This window comes from Anastrepha ludens, chromosome 2 (genome assembly GCF_028408465.1).
Source record: "Anastrepha ludens isolate Willacy chromosome 2, idAnaLude1.1, whole genome shotgun sequence".
Classification (NCBI taxonomy): Eukaryota; Metazoa; Arthropoda; class Insecta; order Diptera; family Tephritidae; genus Anastrepha; species Anastrepha ludens.
The window spans coordinates 32,361,972-32,383,430 of record NC_071498.1 but is presented as its reverse complement, the minus strand read 5'-3'; the positions used below and the strand labels follow the sequence as shown (position 1 = coordinate 32,383,430).

General features: G+C 39.3%; 2 protein-coding genes across 2 annotated transcripts in view; both read left to right on the top strand.

The window, feature by feature from the left end:
* The window catches only part of LOC128867974 (uncharacterized), a 38,504-nt gene extending 33,987 nt beyond the window's left edge, over nt 1–4,517 (top strand). The window contains exons 2-6 of the mRNA XM_054109636.1: nt 1,240–1,335; nt 1,421–2,882; nt 2,945–3,055; nt 3,118–3,430; nt 3,488–4,517. Coding sequence (XP_053965611.1) covers nt 1,240–1,335; nt 1,421–2,882; nt 2,945–3,055; nt 3,118–3,430; nt 3,488–3,646 — 2,141 coding nt within the window. The 3' untranslated portion in view covers nt 3,647–4,517. The remainder of the gene's footprint in view (nt 1–1,239; nt 1,336–1,420; nt 2,883–2,944; nt 3,056–3,117; nt 3,431–3,487) is intronic.
* Nucleotides 4,518–5,338: 821 nt separating this feature from the next.
* On the top strand, nt 5,339–12,294 carry LOC128856381 (uncharacterized). The gene is made up of 6 exons (XM_054091712.1): nt 5,339–5,354; nt 9,038–9,133; nt 9,219–10,680; nt 10,743–10,853; nt 10,916–11,228; nt 11,286–12,294. Exons 1-6 carry the CDS (start codon nt 5,339–5,341, stop codon nt 11,442–11,444), a joined length of 2,157 nt encoding a protein of 718 aa, XP_053947687.1. The 3' UTR covers nt 11,445–12,294.
* Nucleotides 12,295–21,459: the final 9,165 nt, after the last annotated feature.

Sequence of the window (21,459 nt, the reverse complement as noted above, 5' to 3'; positions counted from 1 at the left end):
TTTAGAATACCTCCTATTTCTGCAGAACTGTGATCTTCCAATTTGTTATGACTGAAATCAGTCTGCGAAGGCTGTGTTTATTTTGGCTTAGCGAAGATTCTGTGCGTTTAGCATTGAGAGTCGGCCACAGTTGCCGGGCGATTTTGCAGGTGGCTTCATTACGCCATCTTTCGTTTGCTTTTCTTACGATTTCTTCAAAGATAAGTAGCTTACATATTTGTAAGGATATGCCTATGTTATTGTCTATTTCCTCGGTCCTCGTCGCTAGTTCATCGGTCCCGCAGTTACCCTTAGTGTCGCAATGGCCAGGCGTCCATATTATCCTTAAGCGAAATGACTCAGGCATCTCTTTAAGAGATGTGCGGCATTTCATGGCTACCTCTGAGGTTGTCGACTGTTTTGCGAGGGATTTTATCGCCGCCTGACTGTCAGTGAAAATGTAGAAGTCATTTCCAGATATCGCATCACACTGTACCAGTGTCGCGGCTTTCATTATTGCCATCAGTTCAGCCTGAAAGACACTACAGTAGTCGGGGAGCCGAAAACTGAAGGAGATCCCCAGATGCTCGGAGTATACACCTCCACCCACCTGCGCTCGAGTTTTGAGCCATCTGTGTATACATGGATGAGGATTACGTGAGAATTAACTATTTCTCTAATGCTCCAATCGCTCGACCTATTTATCGTGAATTGTGAATTTAGTGCTATTAGTTATGCCGTCTTCCTTGACTTTTCTGTTTCAAGGGTACCTTTTTTCAAGCTTTCGAATTTATTACGTTTTTAGTTTTAAGTTTTTCTTTGCTATTCGTAGTCTGTAAGATTGTTAATTCTTGGATTAAGTAAATATAAATAAATAATTTTATTATACAAAAGTGGGCAACTCATGTGTTTCGGCATAATCTGAATACAATTCTGTAAAAAAATGCTGTTTGAAAGCGTCATGAGTTTATTTTTTTAGTACACAAGCCGATATTTTGTCCAGGCCTTGTTGGGTGGTTCGGTGGGTCTAAGAGGATATAAAAACCTTTAGTATTGATTGGGAAATAGGCAAAGCTTTAGCACATCATCAAATACGGCAATCCTTAATTTTTCCGGTTAGTTTCAATAAAATCGGAAAAATTCTTAGGGTTCGAATAATATCATTTTCAGCATCCCAGCATATTTGTTATAAATAGTACTTTCTTCATTAGTAAATTCTACCACCATATTTATAATACATTTCTCTTGCTCCATTTTCAGCGCTCTCTGTAATTTTCCTGTCGCAAGGGCTGGTACAAGCAACCAGCTCGGATTCAGATGACGACTACGAGCCGAGACACTTGACCAACGACCAATGTAAGTTAAGATGTTTCAAACTGAACAGAGCATCGGTTTATTTAGTTAAGCATAAAGTTTGGATTCATATCTACTTTTAAGGCAGCGTCTTTTTTTCAGTCGCAATCGGACTCACCATTCTCACGAGCCCCCGCAAAGGGTGAGAATGTTCGACGAGTTGGACGAGTGGAGACTAACAAATGGAATCAGACAAATCGCCTGAAGATTAGCAATGAGTCAACATATTCCGACTCTGATTCCGATTCAGAATCTGAAAGTCGAGATACAAATTCTGAATATGAGGATGATGATGATGGCGACGAGTACTATGATGACAGCGGTGAGGAGAGCAGCACAGATAGCAGTAGTGATGAGTCAGTGCCACGTTTGTTGTCACAATCGGCTTTCAATCGCATTTCGGAAACTTTGGGTGCTCTCAACACAATGGGCCATCTGTTGGTGGACATAACGCGCGGTGGTCATGACTCGAAACCGGATTCATATGAGGCACCAGCGGCGAATGAAGTTAGTGCTAGTGGTGTTGAATCGACCACTGCTGGCATTCTAAGTACTACAAGCGCTACGACTATTGCAACAACGACCGCAACGCCATCTAGAAAGTTCAATGATATAAGCCCAACAGCGAAAATTCTCGCGCCACTGCTTAATCAAAGTAATCTAATCACAGAGCAAAAATTGACCGGTTTGTTGATGGCCGACAAGCGTGTGGGTGAAAACGGAACGCCTGCTAAGCCGATGTTTGTCGAAACCAAGGAGACAAAGAAGAAGAAAAAGAAGAAGAAGAACCGCAATAAGGTGAAGAAACCCGCGGCAACCAACCCAGCCAATGGCAGTGCAACCGGACAATCCCAACAGTTAAACAAACCACCAACCACCTTAAGACCCACCACCACGACGCTGCCAACAACCAGCCACATCGCAAATGATCGCATTGATCAGATTACAACCACTACTGAGGATATTTCTGGGAAAGATGTGGAGAACTATTGCAAAACACCTAGCGGACGTCTGGGTCGTTGCGAAGATTTGAGCAGCTGTCCAGCTTTGCTGCTGAATTTGAGTAGTCTGCGCGAGTCGCTCTGCTTTAAGAGCTTATTCGTGCCAGGTGTCTGTTGTCCATTAGCAGAGTCTTCAACAGTGCTTACAACACAGCGACCGCTCAGGCTGACCACGAAAGCGCCGACTGTGGCGCTCACAACGAAGCGACCAACTACACAACGCCCAGCCTCCTCACCGAGCTTGGTGTTGATACCACAGCTTAAACCCTCGACAACAACAACAACCACGACCACACCGAACCCGTTGGGCAATGAATTGGAACTCATAGGCAACAATAACATAGTTGATCCGGAAGAGTGCGGACAGCAGGAATATTCGGCAGGACGTATTGTGGGCGGAGTTGAAGCACCGAATGGCCAATGGCCATGGATGGCGGCGATCTTCTTGCATGGTCCCAAACGTACCGAGTTCTGGTGTGGCGGCTCGCTTATTGGCACGAAGTATATTCTAACTGCAGCGCATTGCACGAGGGACTCACGACAAAAACCGTAAGTAAAAAGGCTAACATTTTTTATTAAACTAAATTTTGACCACTTATCTTCTCTTACAGCTTTGCGGCGCGTCAATTCACTGTGCGTCTGGGCGATATTGATTTATCCACCGATGCTGAGCCCTCCGCACCGGTCACCTTTACCGTGAAAGAAGTGCGCGCACATGAGCGGTATGTAGATCTTTTAGATAGTGGATTGGTTCTGTAACTCAAACACTCCTTTCATTGCACAGTTTCTCACGTATTGGCTTCTATAACGACATCGCCATTTTGGTGCTGGACAAGCCGGTGCGTAAGTCCAAATATGTCATCCCAGTTTGTTTGCCGCGTGCGGGACGTGCGCCGCCTAAGGAACGTCTGCCTGGGCGTCGTGCGACTGTAGTTGGTTGGGGCACCACCTACTATGGTGGCAAAGAGTCGACAACACAGCGCCAAGCTGAATTGCCGATTTGGCGGAATGAGGACTGCGATCGTTCCTACTTCCAACCCATCAATGAGAACTTTGTGTGCGCCGGCTACTCGGATGGTGGCGTGGATGCGTGCCAGGTAACATTTTTCTATATTTTTTGCTTATTTTTATACTAAAGTAAACTGCTTTCTCAGGGCGACTCTGGCGGACCACTTATGATGCGCTTTGACTCGCGCTGGGTGCAACTCGGCGTGGTGTCGTTCGGCAACAAATGCGGAGAGCCTGGCTATCCTGGCGTCTATACAAGAGTTTCGCAATATTTGGATTGGATTCGTGATCACACGCGTGACTAGTGTGTCACTAAGTGGATTGATATATTTTAACTGTAGATGTTGATTTAGTTCTAAACGTTTTTTGTTTTTAATCTAATTTAAACATTGTTACGAATCACTAGTCTACATAATTTTTTTATGTGCGTCGCCTATTTACATAGTTTCGATATTTATTACCCTGACAAAAAAAAACCATATTAGTTTGTATGTAATGCATAAATTATAATATTTACCAGGTAATACACGTATTTGATAATGTAAAATTGCGATGCTCACTTTTTTATTTAGATCTTAATTAACTTAAGCCTAAAATTGTTCTTCTGCCCGAACATTGGAAGGGAGCTCAGTAGTAGAGACTATAAAGCCTTATTGTGGAAGGAAATATTACGTAGGTAAGAAGGTGAATGGGTTGGTGCGTAACTACCATTCGGCAGTGCGTAGGATCGAGTCTCCGAGCTTGAAACAGTAAATTGATAGAGAAAGGTTTTTCCAGTAGCGGCTCTCCTCGGCAGGTAATTTCAAACCTCCGAGTGTATTTCAGCTATGAAAAAGCTCCTCATAAAAAATATCTGCCATTAGGAGTCGGCTTAAAACTATAGGTCCTTCCATTTGTGGAACAACATCAAGACGCAGCTAGAGCTACAGCTGTAATGGAGAAGATAGATGGGATTTAGGTTTGAGCACTGCCCTGAGCTGTCGAAGAAAGAGCATCCAGCGACCTTGACGGTCTAACAGCCAAAGCCGCTGATTTACAGAGAAAGTGCTCAACAATCTTCTTCTCTGAAAGCTACCCGCAGCTTCTGCAATGTGGATTAAAAGATAATCATTGCTTTCCTAAGTGTGTGCCGAACGTTCAATAACCGATAAACACAACAACGAGTTTGGAAATTGAATAACGTGGAGTCCCCAGGACTTTCTGAGTTCTGAGTCTATATGCTAAGTTACCAGGGTTTTTGAAATAGCGTACAAAGAAGTGGAGCTTCATCTGTACTGCGCTTTTTTGAGAAATAAGTCGTGCAATTCCCCAGTCCAATATTAACTAGCGAAATTTGCCACGAAACGGTTTATAATCTATGAATAGACAATGCAAAATCAAAAGTAATGGAACTTTTTACTGTGAATTTGTTCTCGCCGTATACATTGCAAAATTTGTCACAGAATTTATGGCAACACTAAGTACTTCTCAAAAAGTATGTTTTTTGTGAGCTCGCATTTACTTATAGTGGTGGAGATGAGCAAAATTTGTATATTTTTGGGATTACAAAATTTACAGCGATGACATATTTGTACGAATAAAGATTGTAGCAAAAGCTTTTCAGCGCTTACTGACAATTATTTGTATGCCTTCCCATTGCTCCTTACACTTCTTACTTCAAAAATGTTGTTCACTTTCACTAAAAGTCGCAATAAATAAACAAAAAAAAAATAAATAATTAAAGAAACCCAAACAACTTTACATGACTTCCGCGGAGTTCACCCGTACTTAACACCAATCCCATCTTTTTTATTATTTTTCTTTCCGTTTCACTACTTTATGATGCCACTGCTGTGAGTAATCAATGAACCATTAAAGTTTGACCAACATTTCGCGTGTTTAAAAATCCATTTTTTTATAACTAACCTACATAAATATTTTTATTACTTTAAGTTGCATTTATTAAGTGTTTAAATTACGAAGTGAGCAAAAAATTATGCAAAAGCAATGCGCAAAAAATGGCTGCTAAAAATCGTTTGTAAACAAGAGCTCGGATTGCCGATCGACATATTTAGCACATGTGCTTTGGTATCTTCTTCTCTGAAAAAGAAAACGAATTAAAAAAAAACTAATTTTTGATATATTTTATTTATCTGTGTTTTTAATACACACTTGCGCCCACATAATTAAGTCACTTCATCTTTTTACAATATTCGTCATATTTTTTTTTGATTAAATTACAGCTCATTTTGTAACAAAAACTTTATAAACGAAGTGTCAACCTCAGTGCAAATTTCAAAATATTTTAACAAATTAAAAAAAATTATAATTTGTAATCTGAAGTTTTAGAAAATTTTGAATTTTTTCTCATAGCAAAGCGCATTTAACAAAGGTGGTGGCACTAGACCAACAACAATCTTTTGTATGTTTGATTGTCACGGCAAAGTATTGGAAAAGTAGAAAACAAAAAATTAATTCGCCTTGTTTTATTCTGTGCTGACAGCCACATGGACACAGCGAAAGAAAAAAAAAGCATATCAGCTGATTTACCAACACCACCTTTAATAGATTCGCCTTGCCTCATAGCATGCGTTTAGAAGTTTTTGATATGGAGGAAAATTGTCAACATTGCTTACAAAAAAAAAGTTGGCAAAAATCAGCGCGTCATTTGAGCGACTCTAAACTTTCACTTTATTGTACTAAAATTTAATGTACTATGTATAAAGTTACATACTCAGAAGCTTTCTAAAGATGCCGATTAGAAAGTTAAGAATTTTGATGATCATTTTTTGAAATTTTTGAAATTTTCGCAAATTTCCTACAAAGGTTTTTGTTCCATAATACAGTATTTTAAACTACATAAATTTTTATAATAATTAAATAACGAAAAAAATTTAGAACGAAAAAATTTAGAGTTTCGAAGTGTCTCAACTATGTGAGCACAGGTGTATATACAGTACCTGGCCCTTGAATTATGACCGATGATAAAAATGATATATTTGTGGCTTTGAGAGCGAATAAAAAGCAAACGGCTTTAAAGCATTTAAAAAAGTTTACATATTTGTTTTTATTAAAAGCTTCTTGACATTTTTGCATTAAAAATATTTATGGCTCCTCCCCTTGCTGTTAAGGCGGCCGCAATTCGTTGAGGCATACTGACTACGCACTGTGTTATCTTCACCTTAAGATTTTGGTCATTATACTACACATCTTTGATGTTTTCCTTGGTATTATTCCGCTGGTATACTGCCGATTTGAGGTATGTCCAACAAATTTCGATGGGGTTAAGGTCCAGTGAATTGCCAGGCCATGGCAAAACCATTATTTCAATTGAATTCAGACAATTCATGCTCATCCTGGATGTGTGACAGGAGCTCCATCTTGCATAAAGGTGTATTCGTCTCTCGGACACTTCAGGGTTTCTAAATATGGCGGCAAAACGTTTTCCAGCACGTCCACTTACTGGACACAGGGCATTGTTCCCTCAACAAATTGTGGGAAACCTGATCCCTCTGAGATTATACAGCTCCAAACCACAACTCTGGGGGGTGTTTGACCCTTGGAAGCACACAATCTTGAGAATATCGTTCTCCAGCTCTTCTGCGAACAAAATTTGCTGTTTTTGTGACCGCTTCCAATCGGCACTCATCGCTGAAGACGATCTGTAAGAAGAAAAACAAAACAGCAAAAAAGTGCTATTTGACAAAGGAAAAAATATTTTTTTTTAACTTATTTTTTTCCAATATTTCGCGTCGAAGTCTCTGTGAAGTTGTGCCCAAAGTTTCCGCCGATTTCGCATACACGGTGTCAGTTTTGGTTTTTCTCTGGGCGTCTGTAAAAAAGTTCATTTTCGTATAGGCGTCGTTGTAACGTTCTTCCCGAAATATTTACTCCAGATTCCTCTCCTAAAATCATCCGACTTGAAGCATTTCTGTTCCAGAGAACTGTTTGGACGATTTTGCGATCCTGCCGGGTTGAGGTGATGCGTTCTCGGCGACAATTTTGGCGATTGTTTGAAGTTACCGCTAAAACGTTGTTGGCATATTTCCACTTTTTGGCAACAATTACCACAGACGCCAACGGTTTTTGCTATGTCTGCATAGTTCAGGTTCTTGGCTTTCAAAAGAACTGCAATTTTTTGCTTTTGTCCCGATGTCAAATCCGACTTTCGGCCCATTTTCTAAAAAAAACTGGTTAAATTGAAAAAAAGGATAATCCACGTAACAAATTCAAAAGATATGTATATTTTTTGTACTTACTGTTGTTATATTTTAGATATGAATATTCACTATTCAATTTTTTCACTTTTCAGGCGATCTTACTTTTCGTAGCTTACTTCCGTTCTATGGGGATTAGGTTAGGTTAGGTTAGGTTGAAACGGTTGTCCTGTGGGACACACTCAGGCTCATAGCCCATTGTGATGCCGCGTGGGGAGCTTTCCTTAATTCTCCAAAAACCAGTGTGTGCTTTTCAAAAATTTTAGAATACCTCCTATTTCTGCAGAACTGTGATCTTCCAATTTGTTATGACTGAAATCAGTCTGCGAAGGCTGTGTTTATTTTGGCTTAGCGAAGATTCTGTGCGTTTAGCATTGAGAGTCGGCCACAGTTGCCGGGCGATTTTGCAGGTGGCTTCATTACGCCATCTTTCGTTTGCTTTTCTTACGATTTCTTCAAAGATAAGTAGCTTACATATTTGTAAGGATATGCCTATGTTATTGTCTATTTCCTCGGTCCTCGTCGCTAGTTCATCGGTCCCGCAGTTACCCTTAGTGTCGCAATGGCCAGGCGTCCATATTATCCTTAAGCGAAATGACTCAGGCATCTCTTTAAGAGATGTGCGGCATTTCATGGCTACCTCTGAGGTTGTCGACTGTTTTGCGAGGGATTTTATCGCCGCCTGACTGTCAGTGAAAATGTAGAAGTCATTTCCAGATATCGCATCACACTGTACCAGTGTCGCGGCTTTCATTATTGCCATCAGTTCAGCCTGAAAGACACTACAGTAGTCGGGGAGCCGAAAACTGAAGGAGATCCCCAGATGCTCGGAGTATACACCTCCACCCACCTGCGCTCGAGTTTTGAGCCATCTGTGTATACATGGATGAGGATTACGTGAGAATTAACTATTTCTCTAATGCTCCAATCGCTCGACCTATTTATCGTGAATTGTGAATTTAGTGCTATTAGTTATGCCGTCTTCCTTGACTTTTCTGTTTCAAGGGTACCTTTTTTCAAGCTTTCGAATTTATTACGTTTTTAGTTTTAAGTTTTTCTTTGCTATTCGTAGTCTGTAAGATTGTTAATTCTTGGATTAAGTAAATATAAATAAATAATTTTATTATACAAAAGTGGGCAACTCATGTGTTTCGGCATAATCTGAATACAATTCTGTAAAAAAATGCTGTTTGAAAGCGTCATGAGTTTATTTTTTTAGTACACAAGCCGATATTTTGTCCAGGCCTTGTTGGGTGGTTCGGTGGGTCTAAGAGGATATAAAAACCTTTAGTATTGATTGGGAAATAGGCAAAGCTTTAGCACATCATCAAATACGGCAATCCTTAATTTTTCCGGTTAGTTTCAATAAAATCGGAAAAATTCTTAGGGTTCGAATAATATCATTTTCAGCATCCCAGCATATTTGTTATAAATAGTACTTTCTTCATTAGTAAATTCTACCACCATATTTATAATACATTTCTCTTGCTCCATTTTCAGCGCTCTCTGTAATTTTCCTGTCGCAAGGGCTGGTACAAGCAACCAGCTCGGATTCAGATGACGACTACGAGCCGAGACACTTGACCAACGACCAATGTAAGTTAAGATGTTTCAAACTGAACAGAGCATCGGTTTATTTAGTTAAGCATAAAGTTTGGATTCATATCTACTTTTAAGGCAGCGTCTTTTTTTCAGTCGCAATCGGACTCACCATTCTCACGAGCCCCCGCAAAGGGTGAGAATGTTCGACGAGTTGGACGAGTGGAGACTAACAAATGGAATCAGACAAATCGCCTGAAGATTAGCAATGAGTCAACATATTCCGACTCTGATTCCGATTCAGAATCTGAAAGTCGAGATACAAATTCTGAATATGAGGATGATGATGATGGCGACGAGTACTATGATGACAGCGGTGAGGAGAGCAGCACAGATAGCAGTAGTGATGAGTCAGTGCCACGTTTGTTGTCACAATCGGCTTTCAATCGCATTTCGGAAACTTTGGGTGCTCTCAACACAATGGGCCATCTGTTGGTGGACATAACGCGCGGTGGTCATGACTCGAAACCGGATTCATATGAGGCACCAGCGGCGAATGAAGTTAGTGCTAGTGGTGTTGAATCGACCACTGCTGGCATTCTAAGTACTACAAGCGCTACGACTATTGCAACAACGACCGCAACGCCATCTAGAAAGTTCAATGATATAAGCCCAACAGCGAAAATTCTCGCGCCACTGCTTAATCAAAGTAATCTAATCACAGAGCAAAAATTGACCGGTTTGTTGATGGCCGACAAGCGTGTGGGTGAAAACGGAACGCCTGCTAAGCCGATGTTTGTCGAAACCAAGGAGACAAAGAAGAAGAAAAAGAAGAAGAAGAACCGCAATAAGGTGAAGAAACCCGCGGCAACCAACCCAGCCAATGGCAGTGCAACCGGACAATCCCAACAGTTAAACAAACCACCAACCACCTTAAGACCCACCACCACGACGCTGCCAACAACCAGCCACATCGCAAATGATCGCATTGATCAGATTACAACCACTACTGAGGATATTTCTGGGAAAGATGTGGAGAACTATTGCAAAACACCTAGCGGACGTCTGGGTCGTTGCGAAGATTTGAGCAGCTGTCCAGCTTTGCTGCTGAATTTGAGTAGTCTGCGCGAGTCGCTCTGCTTTAAGAGCTTATTCGTGCCAGGTGTCTGTTGTCCATTAGCAGAGTCTTCAACAGTGCTTACAACACAGCGACCGCTCAGGCTGACCACGAAAGCGCCGACTGTGGCGCTCACAACGAAGCGACCAACTACACAACGCCCAGCCTCCTCACCGAGCTTGGTGTTGATACCACAGCTTAAACCCTCGACAACAACAACAACCACGACCACACCGAACCCGTTGGGCAATGAATTGGAACTCATAGGCAACAATAACATAGTTGATCCGGAAGAGTGCGGACAGCAGGAATATTCGGCAGGACGTATTGTGGGCGGAGTTGAAGCACCGAATGGCCAATGGCCATGGATGGCGGCGATCTTCTTGCATGGTCCCAAACGTACCGAGTTCTGGTGTGGCGGCTCGCTTATTGGCACGAAGTATATTCTAACTGCAGCGCATTGCACGAGGGACTCACGACAAAAACCGTAAGTAAAAAGGCTAACATTTTTTATTAAACTAAATTTTGACCACTTATCTTCTCTTACAGCTTTGCGGCGCGTCAATTCACTGTGCGTCTGGGCGATATTGATTTATCCACCGATGCTGAGCCCTCCGCACCGGTCACCTTTACCGTGAAAGAAGTGCGCGCACATGAGCGGTATGTAGATCTTTTAGATAGTGGATTGGTTCTGTAACTCAAACACTCCTTTCATTGCACAGTTTCTCACGTATTGGCTTCTATAACGACATCGCCATTTTGGTGCTGGACAAGCCGGTGCGTAAGTCCAAATATGTCATCCCAGTTTGTTTGCCGCGTGCGGGACGTGCGCCGCCTAAGGAACGTCTGCCTGGGCGTCGTGCGACTGTAGTTGGTTGGGGCACCACCTACTATGGTGGCAAAGAGTCGACAACACAGCGCCAAGCTGAATTGCCGATTTGGCGGAATGAGGACTGCGATCGTTCCTACTTCCAACCCATCAATGAGAACTTTGTGTGCGCCGGCTACTCGGATGGTGGCGTGGATGCGTGCCAGGTAACATTTTTCTATATTTTTTGCTTATTTTTATACTAAAGTAAACTGCTTTCTCAGGGCGACTCTGGCGGACCACTTATGATGCGCTTTGACTCGCGCTGGGTGCAACTCGGCGTGGTGTCGTTCGGCAACAAATGCGGAGAGCCTGGCTATCCTGGCGTCTATACAAGAGTTTCGCAATATTTGGATTGGATTCGTGATCACACGCGTGACTAGTGTGTCACTAAGTGGATTGATATATTTTAACTGTAGATGTTGATTTAGTTCTAAACGTTTTTTGTTTTTAATCTAATTTAAACATTGTTACGAATCACTAGTCTACATAATTTTTTTATGTGCGTCGCCTATTTACATAGTTTCGATATTTATTACCCTGACAAAAAAAAACCATATTAGTTTGTATGTAATGCATAAATTATAATATTTACCAGGTAATACACGTATTTGATAATGTAAAATTGCGATGCTCACTTTTTTATTTAGATCTTAATTAACTTAAGCCTAAAATTGTTCTTCTGCCCGAACATTGGAAGGGAGCTCAGTAGTAGAGACTATAAAGCCTTATTGTGGAAGGAAATATTACGTAGGTAAGAAGGTGAATGGGTTGGTGCGTAACTACCATTCGGCAGTGCGTAGGATCGAGTCTCCGAGCTTGAAACAGTAAATTGATAGAGAAAGGTTTTTCCAGTAGCGGCTCTCCTCGGCAGGTAATTTCAAACCTCCGAGTGTATTTCAGCTATGAAAAAGCTCCTCATAAAAAATATCTGCCATTAGGAGTCGGCTTAAAACTATAGGTCCTTCCATTTGTGGAACAACATCAAGACGCAGCTAGAGCTACAGCTGTAATGGAGAAGATAGATGGGATTTAGGTTTGAGCACTGCCCTGAGCTGTCGAAGAAAGAGCATCCAGCGACCTTGACGGTCTAACAGCCAAAGCCGCTGATTTACAGAGAAAGTGCTCAACAATCTTCTTCTCTGAAAGCTACCCGCAGCTTCTGCAATGTGGATTAAAAGATAATCATTGCTTTCCTAAGTGTGTGCCGAACGTTCAATAACCGATAAACACAACAACGAGTTTGGAAATTGAATAACGTGGAGTCCCCAGGACTTTCTGAGTTCTGAGTCTATATGCTAAGTTACCAGGGTTTTTGAAATAGCGTACAAAGAAGTGGAGCTTCATCTGTACTGCGCTTTTTTGAGAAATAAGTCGTGCAATTCCCCTTTAACAACAGTTAGGGGGATGCCAATGAACGGGCAGGACATCTATGAGATCAATTAAGTCGACCACTTTCTGGCGAGCCCATCAGAAGTTTCATTTCCTTCCATGTTCCTTTTTCCTGGAACCCAGACCAGAGAAATGCTACATGCACATCCAAGAGATTTGAAGTTTTCCTTACAGGAGTTGGCAAAATTCGATCTGCCCCATGACGTTATCTAAGCCTTAATCGTGACTTGACTTAATATCTCCCTCGCTCCCGCGTTCCCTAAGCATTTTGCGTGCCTGCAGGATCGCAAAGACTTCTGCTTGAAAAACACTAACAGTGCTCGGCGGCTTTAAGGAAATAGATATTTTGGCTAATTTAGAGAAAATGGAATCGGGAGCCATCTTTGAGCCGTCAGTGAAGACAGAGGTGCAAGCTTCGGTGCAGATTTTCCCCTCTATCCAATCCTGCCTATTTGGAAAGATTGTCCGCGCGACCGAAGTTCAGAGAAATGCGGTGTTAACTGCCTATAAATGCTACCATGTTCTTTGTGAGATGGTCTCCTTTCAGACGAAAAATGGGGTTGGTCCCATAAATGGCCCTTTCACCCTTTTTTAGCATACAATTCTGCCTTTTCGTTTCGTTCGTGACCTTCATGGTACCCAAATCAGGAAAACGTAATAGTTTTAAAGCCAGGATTCCCAGAGAGTTTGAACTACCTTTGTTTAGCAATAAAGAACATTTCGGAATCTCTTACGTTAGATGGTCAGTCGCTTTCTCTCTCATTTCAAAGATCTCCTTGCCAAATATTTTACAAGCGGGTTTCATTGTGACGATGGAGTTGAACTGGACACGTAAGTAGTCAATAGGTGTTAAAGAAGACTACGATTTTATTATATTTAATCTTGCAAGAAGGGGTTGAGTTTCGCGCTCCGATCTTATGGCATAATTATAAATATAAGGTGGGGCTCGTTCCAATTATTCTTATAGTTCGTGTTTTAGGGGCAGAGCACTATGGTAGGTATGCGATGCGATCGCTGGAGGTCATATCAAACGGAAAGCTTCAAAGTGATCTCTAACATTCCACCTACAGATCAGCGCATTCTGTGGAAGGGAATAAATTTTCTTTTTTTAGTTTTTATTAAAGCTTAGGCTCATGTGTTTGAAAAGAAAGAAATGAAAGACTTACTTTTTCCAAACTCTCCTTTGTATCAATCCTAATGGATGGCTTTAAAATGAACTGTGGAGTTGTGGAGGTTTACTCGGAGATCTCACATGGTGTAAGCTGTGTGCAGCTCAGGCTTGTGTTGAGAGTTTGTCTCATAGTTATCTCATAGATTTAAAGGTTTGTTGACTTTCGTGGGCTCCAAAGTATGGAAGGTAACGTGATGCCGATGATCTAGATCGGAGCGAATACAGTTGCTTACTTCTCTTGTGGAGCAATTGCACTTTTTGTAGAAACTTGTGCTGCAGTAAACAAGTTTCTTAGGCGAATCTAATTCTGATAACGAAGAACATTTAGAAAGAACAGCAGAACCACGATTGGATACTCTGTGCGATTCAGATTCTGATGACAGCGATGATTGCGATAGTGACAACTCTAACCCTGAATCGTCGAAAAGATATATGCAGACTTACATTTATAAACGAAAAAGTTTTTATTTAAATAAAACAATAACAAAAATTTAAAATAAAACTTTTTAAAACTACAATACGCCATTTCATTACCAACTGCTAATTTTTCAAGAGAAATACAGGGGTTTCCAATAAGAGGTGTTATTTTGATATTCAAAGAAAAATGTTATTTTTTAATATAAATGATCGGATGTTTATTTCATTATAAAGAGGAAGCTATGCCGTTAAAATGAAAAGTGGAAAATAACATAAGGCAAATGACCATCAAGACCCCGCTTACAGGACAATATCCTTTTCATGAAATTTCCCATAACCGAATTACAAAATGGCTGCCCTATGTCCTTGATAGCCTCACGAATTCCATCTTTGAGGTCTTGAATAGACCCTGGGCTGTTGGCGAAGATCTTCTCTTTCACGTGGCCCCAAAGAAAAAAGTCACGAGGTGTTAAATCACAATTGTGATCACCGAGAGATAACACGGTCCGGACACTTTTCACGTCAAAGATCAATGGTTTCGTTGCTTGTGTGGCACGTAGTGTCGTCTTGTTAAAAATAAATGTTGTCCAGATCAATACCATCCAATTCCGACTATAAAAATTGTTAATCATCTCTTGATAGCGATAGATAACATCTGTTATTGGAAAACCCTTTATATTTATCTAAAGATATTTATTGCTTATAGCCAGGCACTTATGCAAAATTGGACTCCAAGAAAATTCTGAGCAAGTATTGGACAACAAGAAAGCCTTTTCTAAGGTACTAAAAATGGAATTGCCGACATACGCAGCAGCTTGCATTCACAACTAATTTAGTAAGGGGGCGTCCATAAATTACGTGAGGTGTTTTTTTCAATTTTCTGACCCTCCCTCCCCCCCTGGTGAGATGTCGTGAGATTTTATTCAACCCCCTCCCCCATCCCCCAATCTCACGTGAGATTTTTCAAAATTTTTCTTATGTAAACGCGTTGGATTGTTATTGTAAAAAGAAAAAAAGTTGCTTCGTGCTTTTATTTACGACTAGTTAAGACTAGTAATCAATATTGCTGAGAGTTATAAGTGTAATAAAAATTTAACAATACTCGTAGAAGACTTAAATCGTAACTACTGCGATTAAAAAAAGAATATCTACTCTAATTCAGTCCATGGAGAATCATGCGCAGTTTCAAGAGAGACTATTGGGACCAACATGTCCATATGATTTTCAGTAAAATCATGTGCTCCTTCAGCTTCGTTCTAATCTAGCCACTCTAAGCCGTTGACGCTTGCGCACAGTAACTCATTAGCTCGTCTTGTGACAATCCGTGAGGGTCGCACTTTGCGGAACATACGCGCTTGCTTAGCTGGTGCAATGTGAGCTGCTCGCCTGTGCTCTGCAGCTCTTGTGATAGATGCGAAGTAAATACCGCATGTACTGTAGCATATTTTCTCTAAATCATCACGTATACTTGGGCAATAGAGATCAATAGGCGTGCTGATGAAGGCATTCAGCGGTTCAATCGGTACGCGTATTAGAAATGGAGCAAATGATTTTCCGTCATGTTCTTTAAAGTCCGGAATTGTCAAACGTCAACCTGAGTGATAGGGCGTTCGGCTCATAGTGGCGCGAAAACAACCGACGGGCTACACTGTACCGCAAATTCAGATTAAATTGAGCTATTTGGTATAAAACAAATATGGTGGTTTGACAGCAGTAATGTATAACGTCGAAGTATGAATGAAATTATTTTCTTTCGAACGAATTAGTGAATGATCTTAATCATGCTACGATTACGCTTGAGATTAAATCTTAAGCATGTACAATTTTTTTGTTTCAATCAGAAAAAAAATTGCGTGATATTTGCCGAGACCCCCCCTCTCTCCAACGTAAAATTAGATGAGATTTGACTCGACCAACCGCCGCCCCCCCTTAAACATCTCACGTAATTTATGGACGCCCCCTAAAGAAATATGATAATAAAAAGTGCTGCATATCTTAAGGGGAAATGATGATAGGTTTACATGGTGAAGAAAAAAATTATGGTGATGGAAATTATGAGAGGTACTTCGGTTGCTATCAAGGATGATAGATACCAGGTTTGCTCGTTAGGTATGGTGAAACAAATTTTTCCGAATTCCGAATTTCCGAATTCTGCACGATCATTTCACCTGTATTCACACATTCGTCCAATCAGTCGTTGTTCAGACGTCAACGGAGTGTCATTGGTTGATTTTTTTCATATATCACCAACACAATCCTAGTTTTTTCGTAAACAAACCGTTTCGTGACCCAGTTACGTCAGCCTATCAGTTGATTCTGTCAAATTCGCTGAAACCTAAGTAAACGGTTTGGTATTGGCCTCACCTTCTCAATTATTTTTGCCATGGGGAACTATTTACTCTCTGCAGGCTTTTACGAGTACGTTGTTTTTATGCAGATTTTTCCTGAGAAAATCTCTAGTGAAATTGGGTGAGGAATAATATTCTAGAGCATTATGCTCCTTTAAATACAAATAAAAATAATACACCAATAACAACAGCCGTAACAAACATAATTCCCGGAGTAAGCTATGCTGACGTAGCATCTTCTTCAAGGGAACATAAAGCAGAGCAGGAACTGATTAACAGATCTGAAAAAAACAATGATATTGAAGAGCTTAAAGCCATGGTGAAATCCCTAGTCAACCAAATGACAAATATGATAAATATAATTACAATGCTTTTAAAGAATATGAATGGACAAAAGTGAAAAAATTAAAATTCTAATTTGGAATGCAAATGGACTAACACAGCACTATTTAGAACTGAAACAATTTTTAGTAGAAAAAGATATTGACATAGCATTGATTGCAGAAACACACTTCCCTGATAAAAGTCTTCTGAAATTTCCTAAATACAAAGTGTATGTGACAAACCATCTTGATGGAAGAGCCCACGGAGGGACTGCTATAATTATTAAATCAAGCATAACGCGCAATGAACAACTCCAATATTCGACGCCTTATCTTCAATCCACGACAGTACAAATCTATGACAAAAATGGACCAGTATCTATCTCCTCCATATACTGTCCACCTAGACACATAATAAACTCGGATCAATATGACAAATACATAAAGACGCTTAACAATAGATTTATTGCAGCTGGAGATCTCAATGCAAAACACATTGATTGGAGCTCAAGACTCACCAACAAAAAGGGGCGTATTCTTATTAACGCAATTAATAAAAACAATTGCAGATTTATAAGTACCGGAGAACCTACCTATTGGCCAACTGACGTAAAGAAAATTCCAGACTTGATCGATTTCTGCATAACCAAAAACATAAGCCATAACCAATTGACAATTCAGTCGTGCTATGAACTTTCTTCTGACCACTCGCCGATATTACTTGAATATGTAAGTCACATAAAATCTATAGATACATCTTTTCGCATACTTAATGACAGAACCAACTGGGAAAAATTCGGCCACCATATTGACGATCAACTTATACCAAATGTGATATTAAAAACGCTACTTGACATTGAACATGCCATTATCCATTTTAATGACGTAGTACTAGAAGCAGGGATCAGATCGGCACCAAAGCAAGCAAATAGAACAAATACACCAACAACTGACATTACTATTAAAAAGCAAATTATAGAAAAAAGAAAGTTAAGAAAAAGATGGCAAAAAACTAGATCACCTGACGACAAGAGAAAACTAAACCTAGCTACAAAAATTCTTAAGGATACCTTAAATAAGAGAAATAACAAAGAAATCGAAAACTATTTGAAGAATCTTACTCCCTATCAAGATACAAACTACTCTTTATGGAAATGTACTATAAAATTAAAAACTCAAATAAAACATCAACTACCACTAAAAAAATATGACAATTCATGGGCTGTTACAAAAGAGGAAAAAGCGAAAACATTGGCAAATTACTTCGAAAAAGTTCTATCAAATGACGAAGAAAAGTAAATCAACAACCAAAACAGTTTCCACTATGATTTTACAAAAATAAAAAGGACGAATACACACGAAATAATAGCTTGCATCAAAAAAGGAATAAAACATAAAAAAAGCTCCCGGATATGACATGATAACAGGAAAAGCAATAGCGGAGCTACCAACCAAGGCATATATATACTTGCGAAACGTTTTTAATGCAATGTTTCGCTTACAATACTTTCCGAAGCTCTGGAAAGTGGCAGAGATTATAGCATTGCCAAAACCGGGTAAAGATCCAACTACCGTGTCATCATATAGACCAATAAGCTTATTACCGACAATATCTAAAATTGCTGAAAAATTACTGCATGATCGGATAAGCCAACTTCTAGACGAAAAACGTATAATACCGGATCATTAATTTGGATTTAGAAAAAAACATTCGACTATTCAACAGATCCAATTACAAATAAAATCCAATCAGACCTTGAAAACAATCGATACTGTGCCGCAGTATTTTTGGACGTAGCTAAAGCGTTTGACAAAGTGTGGCATGAAGGCTTACTCCACAAAATAAAAAGAATGCTACCTTTTGACTACTATCTCATCATAAAAAGCTATCTAACCGACCGAAACTTCTATATTAAATTTGACAATCAATGTTCAGGTATTCATCAAATAACTGCTGAAGTTCCGCAAGGAAGCGTTTTTGGCCCTCTACTATATGTTTTATTCACCGCAGATATACCACCTCCTGACGAAAGTAATTCTTCAATTGCTACGTTCGCAGACGATACAATACTATTAGCGTCAGACAAAAGCTTAATTATCGCTACTGAAAAACTGCAGCGACACACAAACGCAGTTAAGGAATGATTTGATAACTTTACCGCAGTTCCAATTAAAATAAATGATAAAGCAATTACAATAGAATCAACTACTAAATATCTGGGAATTCACTTGGACTCCAAACTAAATTGGAGTCACCACATAAAGCAAAAGGTCAAACAAATAAAAGAAAAACTTCGACAACTTCATTGGTTAGTCTGCTCTAAATCCAGGCTCACTACACAAAACAAGCTATTAGTGTACAAAACTATGATTAAACCAATCTGGCTATATGGATTACAGGTGTGGGGAACGGCTAAAAAAACTCATATAGAAAAAATTCAACGACAGCAATCAAATATTCTTCGAATTTTGACCATGTCTGACAGGTACACAAAAAATGATGACATCCACAGGACTTTTAATATAGCAAGAGTAGACGAAGAAATCAAAAAGATAACAACAAGGCACTTTGAAAAAATACGCACACACAGTAATGCAAAAATTAACAAACTTCTTGAAAAGGAAATAAACGGGAAAAGGCGTTTAAAGAGAACCCGTCCAAGCGACCTAGTATGATAAATGCTAAAAAACGATATATGTAAAAAAAAAAATAATTAAAAATAGTTGTAAAATGTAATCATGTAAAGTGAAACTTGTATTGAATTATTGTAATATATATTATTTAATTGCTATTATTTCGTTTATTTTAATTTTATCGCTTTTGACACTGGCCATTAAGCGATGTATATAAATCCTGACCAAATTGTTAAACAACATACTTAATGTCAAAGGACAGATGTATAAAATAAATGGGGACAAAAAAAAAAAAATTATGCTCCTGTAGAGCCTTTAGAAATGTCTACACTAAAGGGGTAAACCTCTCATATTGAGAGGTAGCTAATGGGTTAAAGTGAAAAATTCTCAATTATTCGAACGTTCAAGCCTCAATTAGAGTTCAAAGCAAATATTTTATGGTATTTTCATTTCTTAATACTTAATTTCTCCATTGCTTGGTTTGTTGTTGCAGTGACTCCATTTCACTGTACGAGTATACTGCAAATATGTAAAAAACGGGTTTGGCGATTAGTTGATTTATATTTATTTGTATGTATACGTGTATGTATATAAAAATATGTATGGAATTTCTAAGTATTTGCTCAACCTCGCATTGCTTAAACCTCATTTGCTTTTATTTTTAATTCAGAAATTCAATAGAACAAAGTTCAATGGCACGATTTTTGGAGTTTCGCTTGTGGCTGAGGTAAAAATTAAGCTAATATAATTATAATACATTGTGGAAAAATACCGAATTCTCCCATGTCATTGAGGAAAAAGTCCCTTCGAATTGTCAATATCAATCAACACTAGCAATTAGCTGGCGAAAATACCCGCAGAAAAAATGTGTAAAAAAGTAATGAAACGCAGGCAAACTGATGTTTTAAATAAAACGAACAAAAATGCAAAAAATGTAAAACAACAAAAACAAATAAACTTGCCGGTTTTGCAACTGGTTCGTAGCAGAGTTGCCAACGAAGTTACATAAAATCAGCATTAAAATGCAATTTTGATTTGGTATCAAAAAATTTAAAATTTCTTCAAGTTAAGCGGCCGCAGTAGCCGAATGGGCTTGTGCGTGACTTTAATTAAAGTAATTTTATATTTACATAGACAATAAAGATGTTAGAATTTCAATATTTAGCGAAAGTGTGTCAAGTATTTATTTCAGAGAGACAGCCTCTGGGTTGGGTTTTCATTTCCGTTCAAAGGGTATATTTTGTTATTATTTTGGATGCCAAATTGAACGTTTTTTTCTACGCAACGCCGTCCATCATGTGTCATCCAAATACTCGTATATGTATATTATCAAATTACATACAGTTAGTGGTTTAATTTTTTTCTTGGATCTACATACGGTTTGTTTTTCTTTATGCGGACTCTAGCTTGCTTTTTATTTTTGGTTCCAAGAGTAGGTGGTGAGGCTGAACTGCATAGTATTGAAATCAAATCAAGTTTGAAGTTCTTAAGGGGTAAGTGGTACCCTATACTTTTAGAAATAATAAAAGAATTCACGACTGCAATATCAAGAAAGTGAAAAAATATTCGGTGCCACCACTTGCGGCTTTTTTTGTTCAGCTCGTAGTACTTCTTTAGCTGATCTAACTTGTCAACGTTATTCATGTGCATATATGTAATAGTCGTGTATTATTTCAGGCTTTTCGATTTCTTTGACAGAACCATCGCTTTGGCGTTGTTGTACCTTTACAAATTTACTCGGATCATGAAAGTTAGATAAAGCTGTAACCTCTCTTTTGTCAATCCACTTCATAAAGAGTATACCAGAATCACTAATTTGCGAATCATAGTCGCCCCGTTTTAAGTGCTTACTAGGTCTAATATCGGTAGGAAGAAATTTTCGATTGGTTCGCACTGTTCCGCATCCATTTATCAACTGCTTTTTCAGTTCAAGAATCAAGTTGAACGAAGTGAAAAAATTATCGAAAAACACTTTATGGTGTTTCCCCCCAAAATCAGTAGTTAAGCCGAGAACGAACCGTTCTCCAAGTTTTTTTTCGACTAGATCTCCTTTTTCACCGTATATATCTCGAACCGATGGACATAACCGGTGCTGTCATACAACATCCAAGTT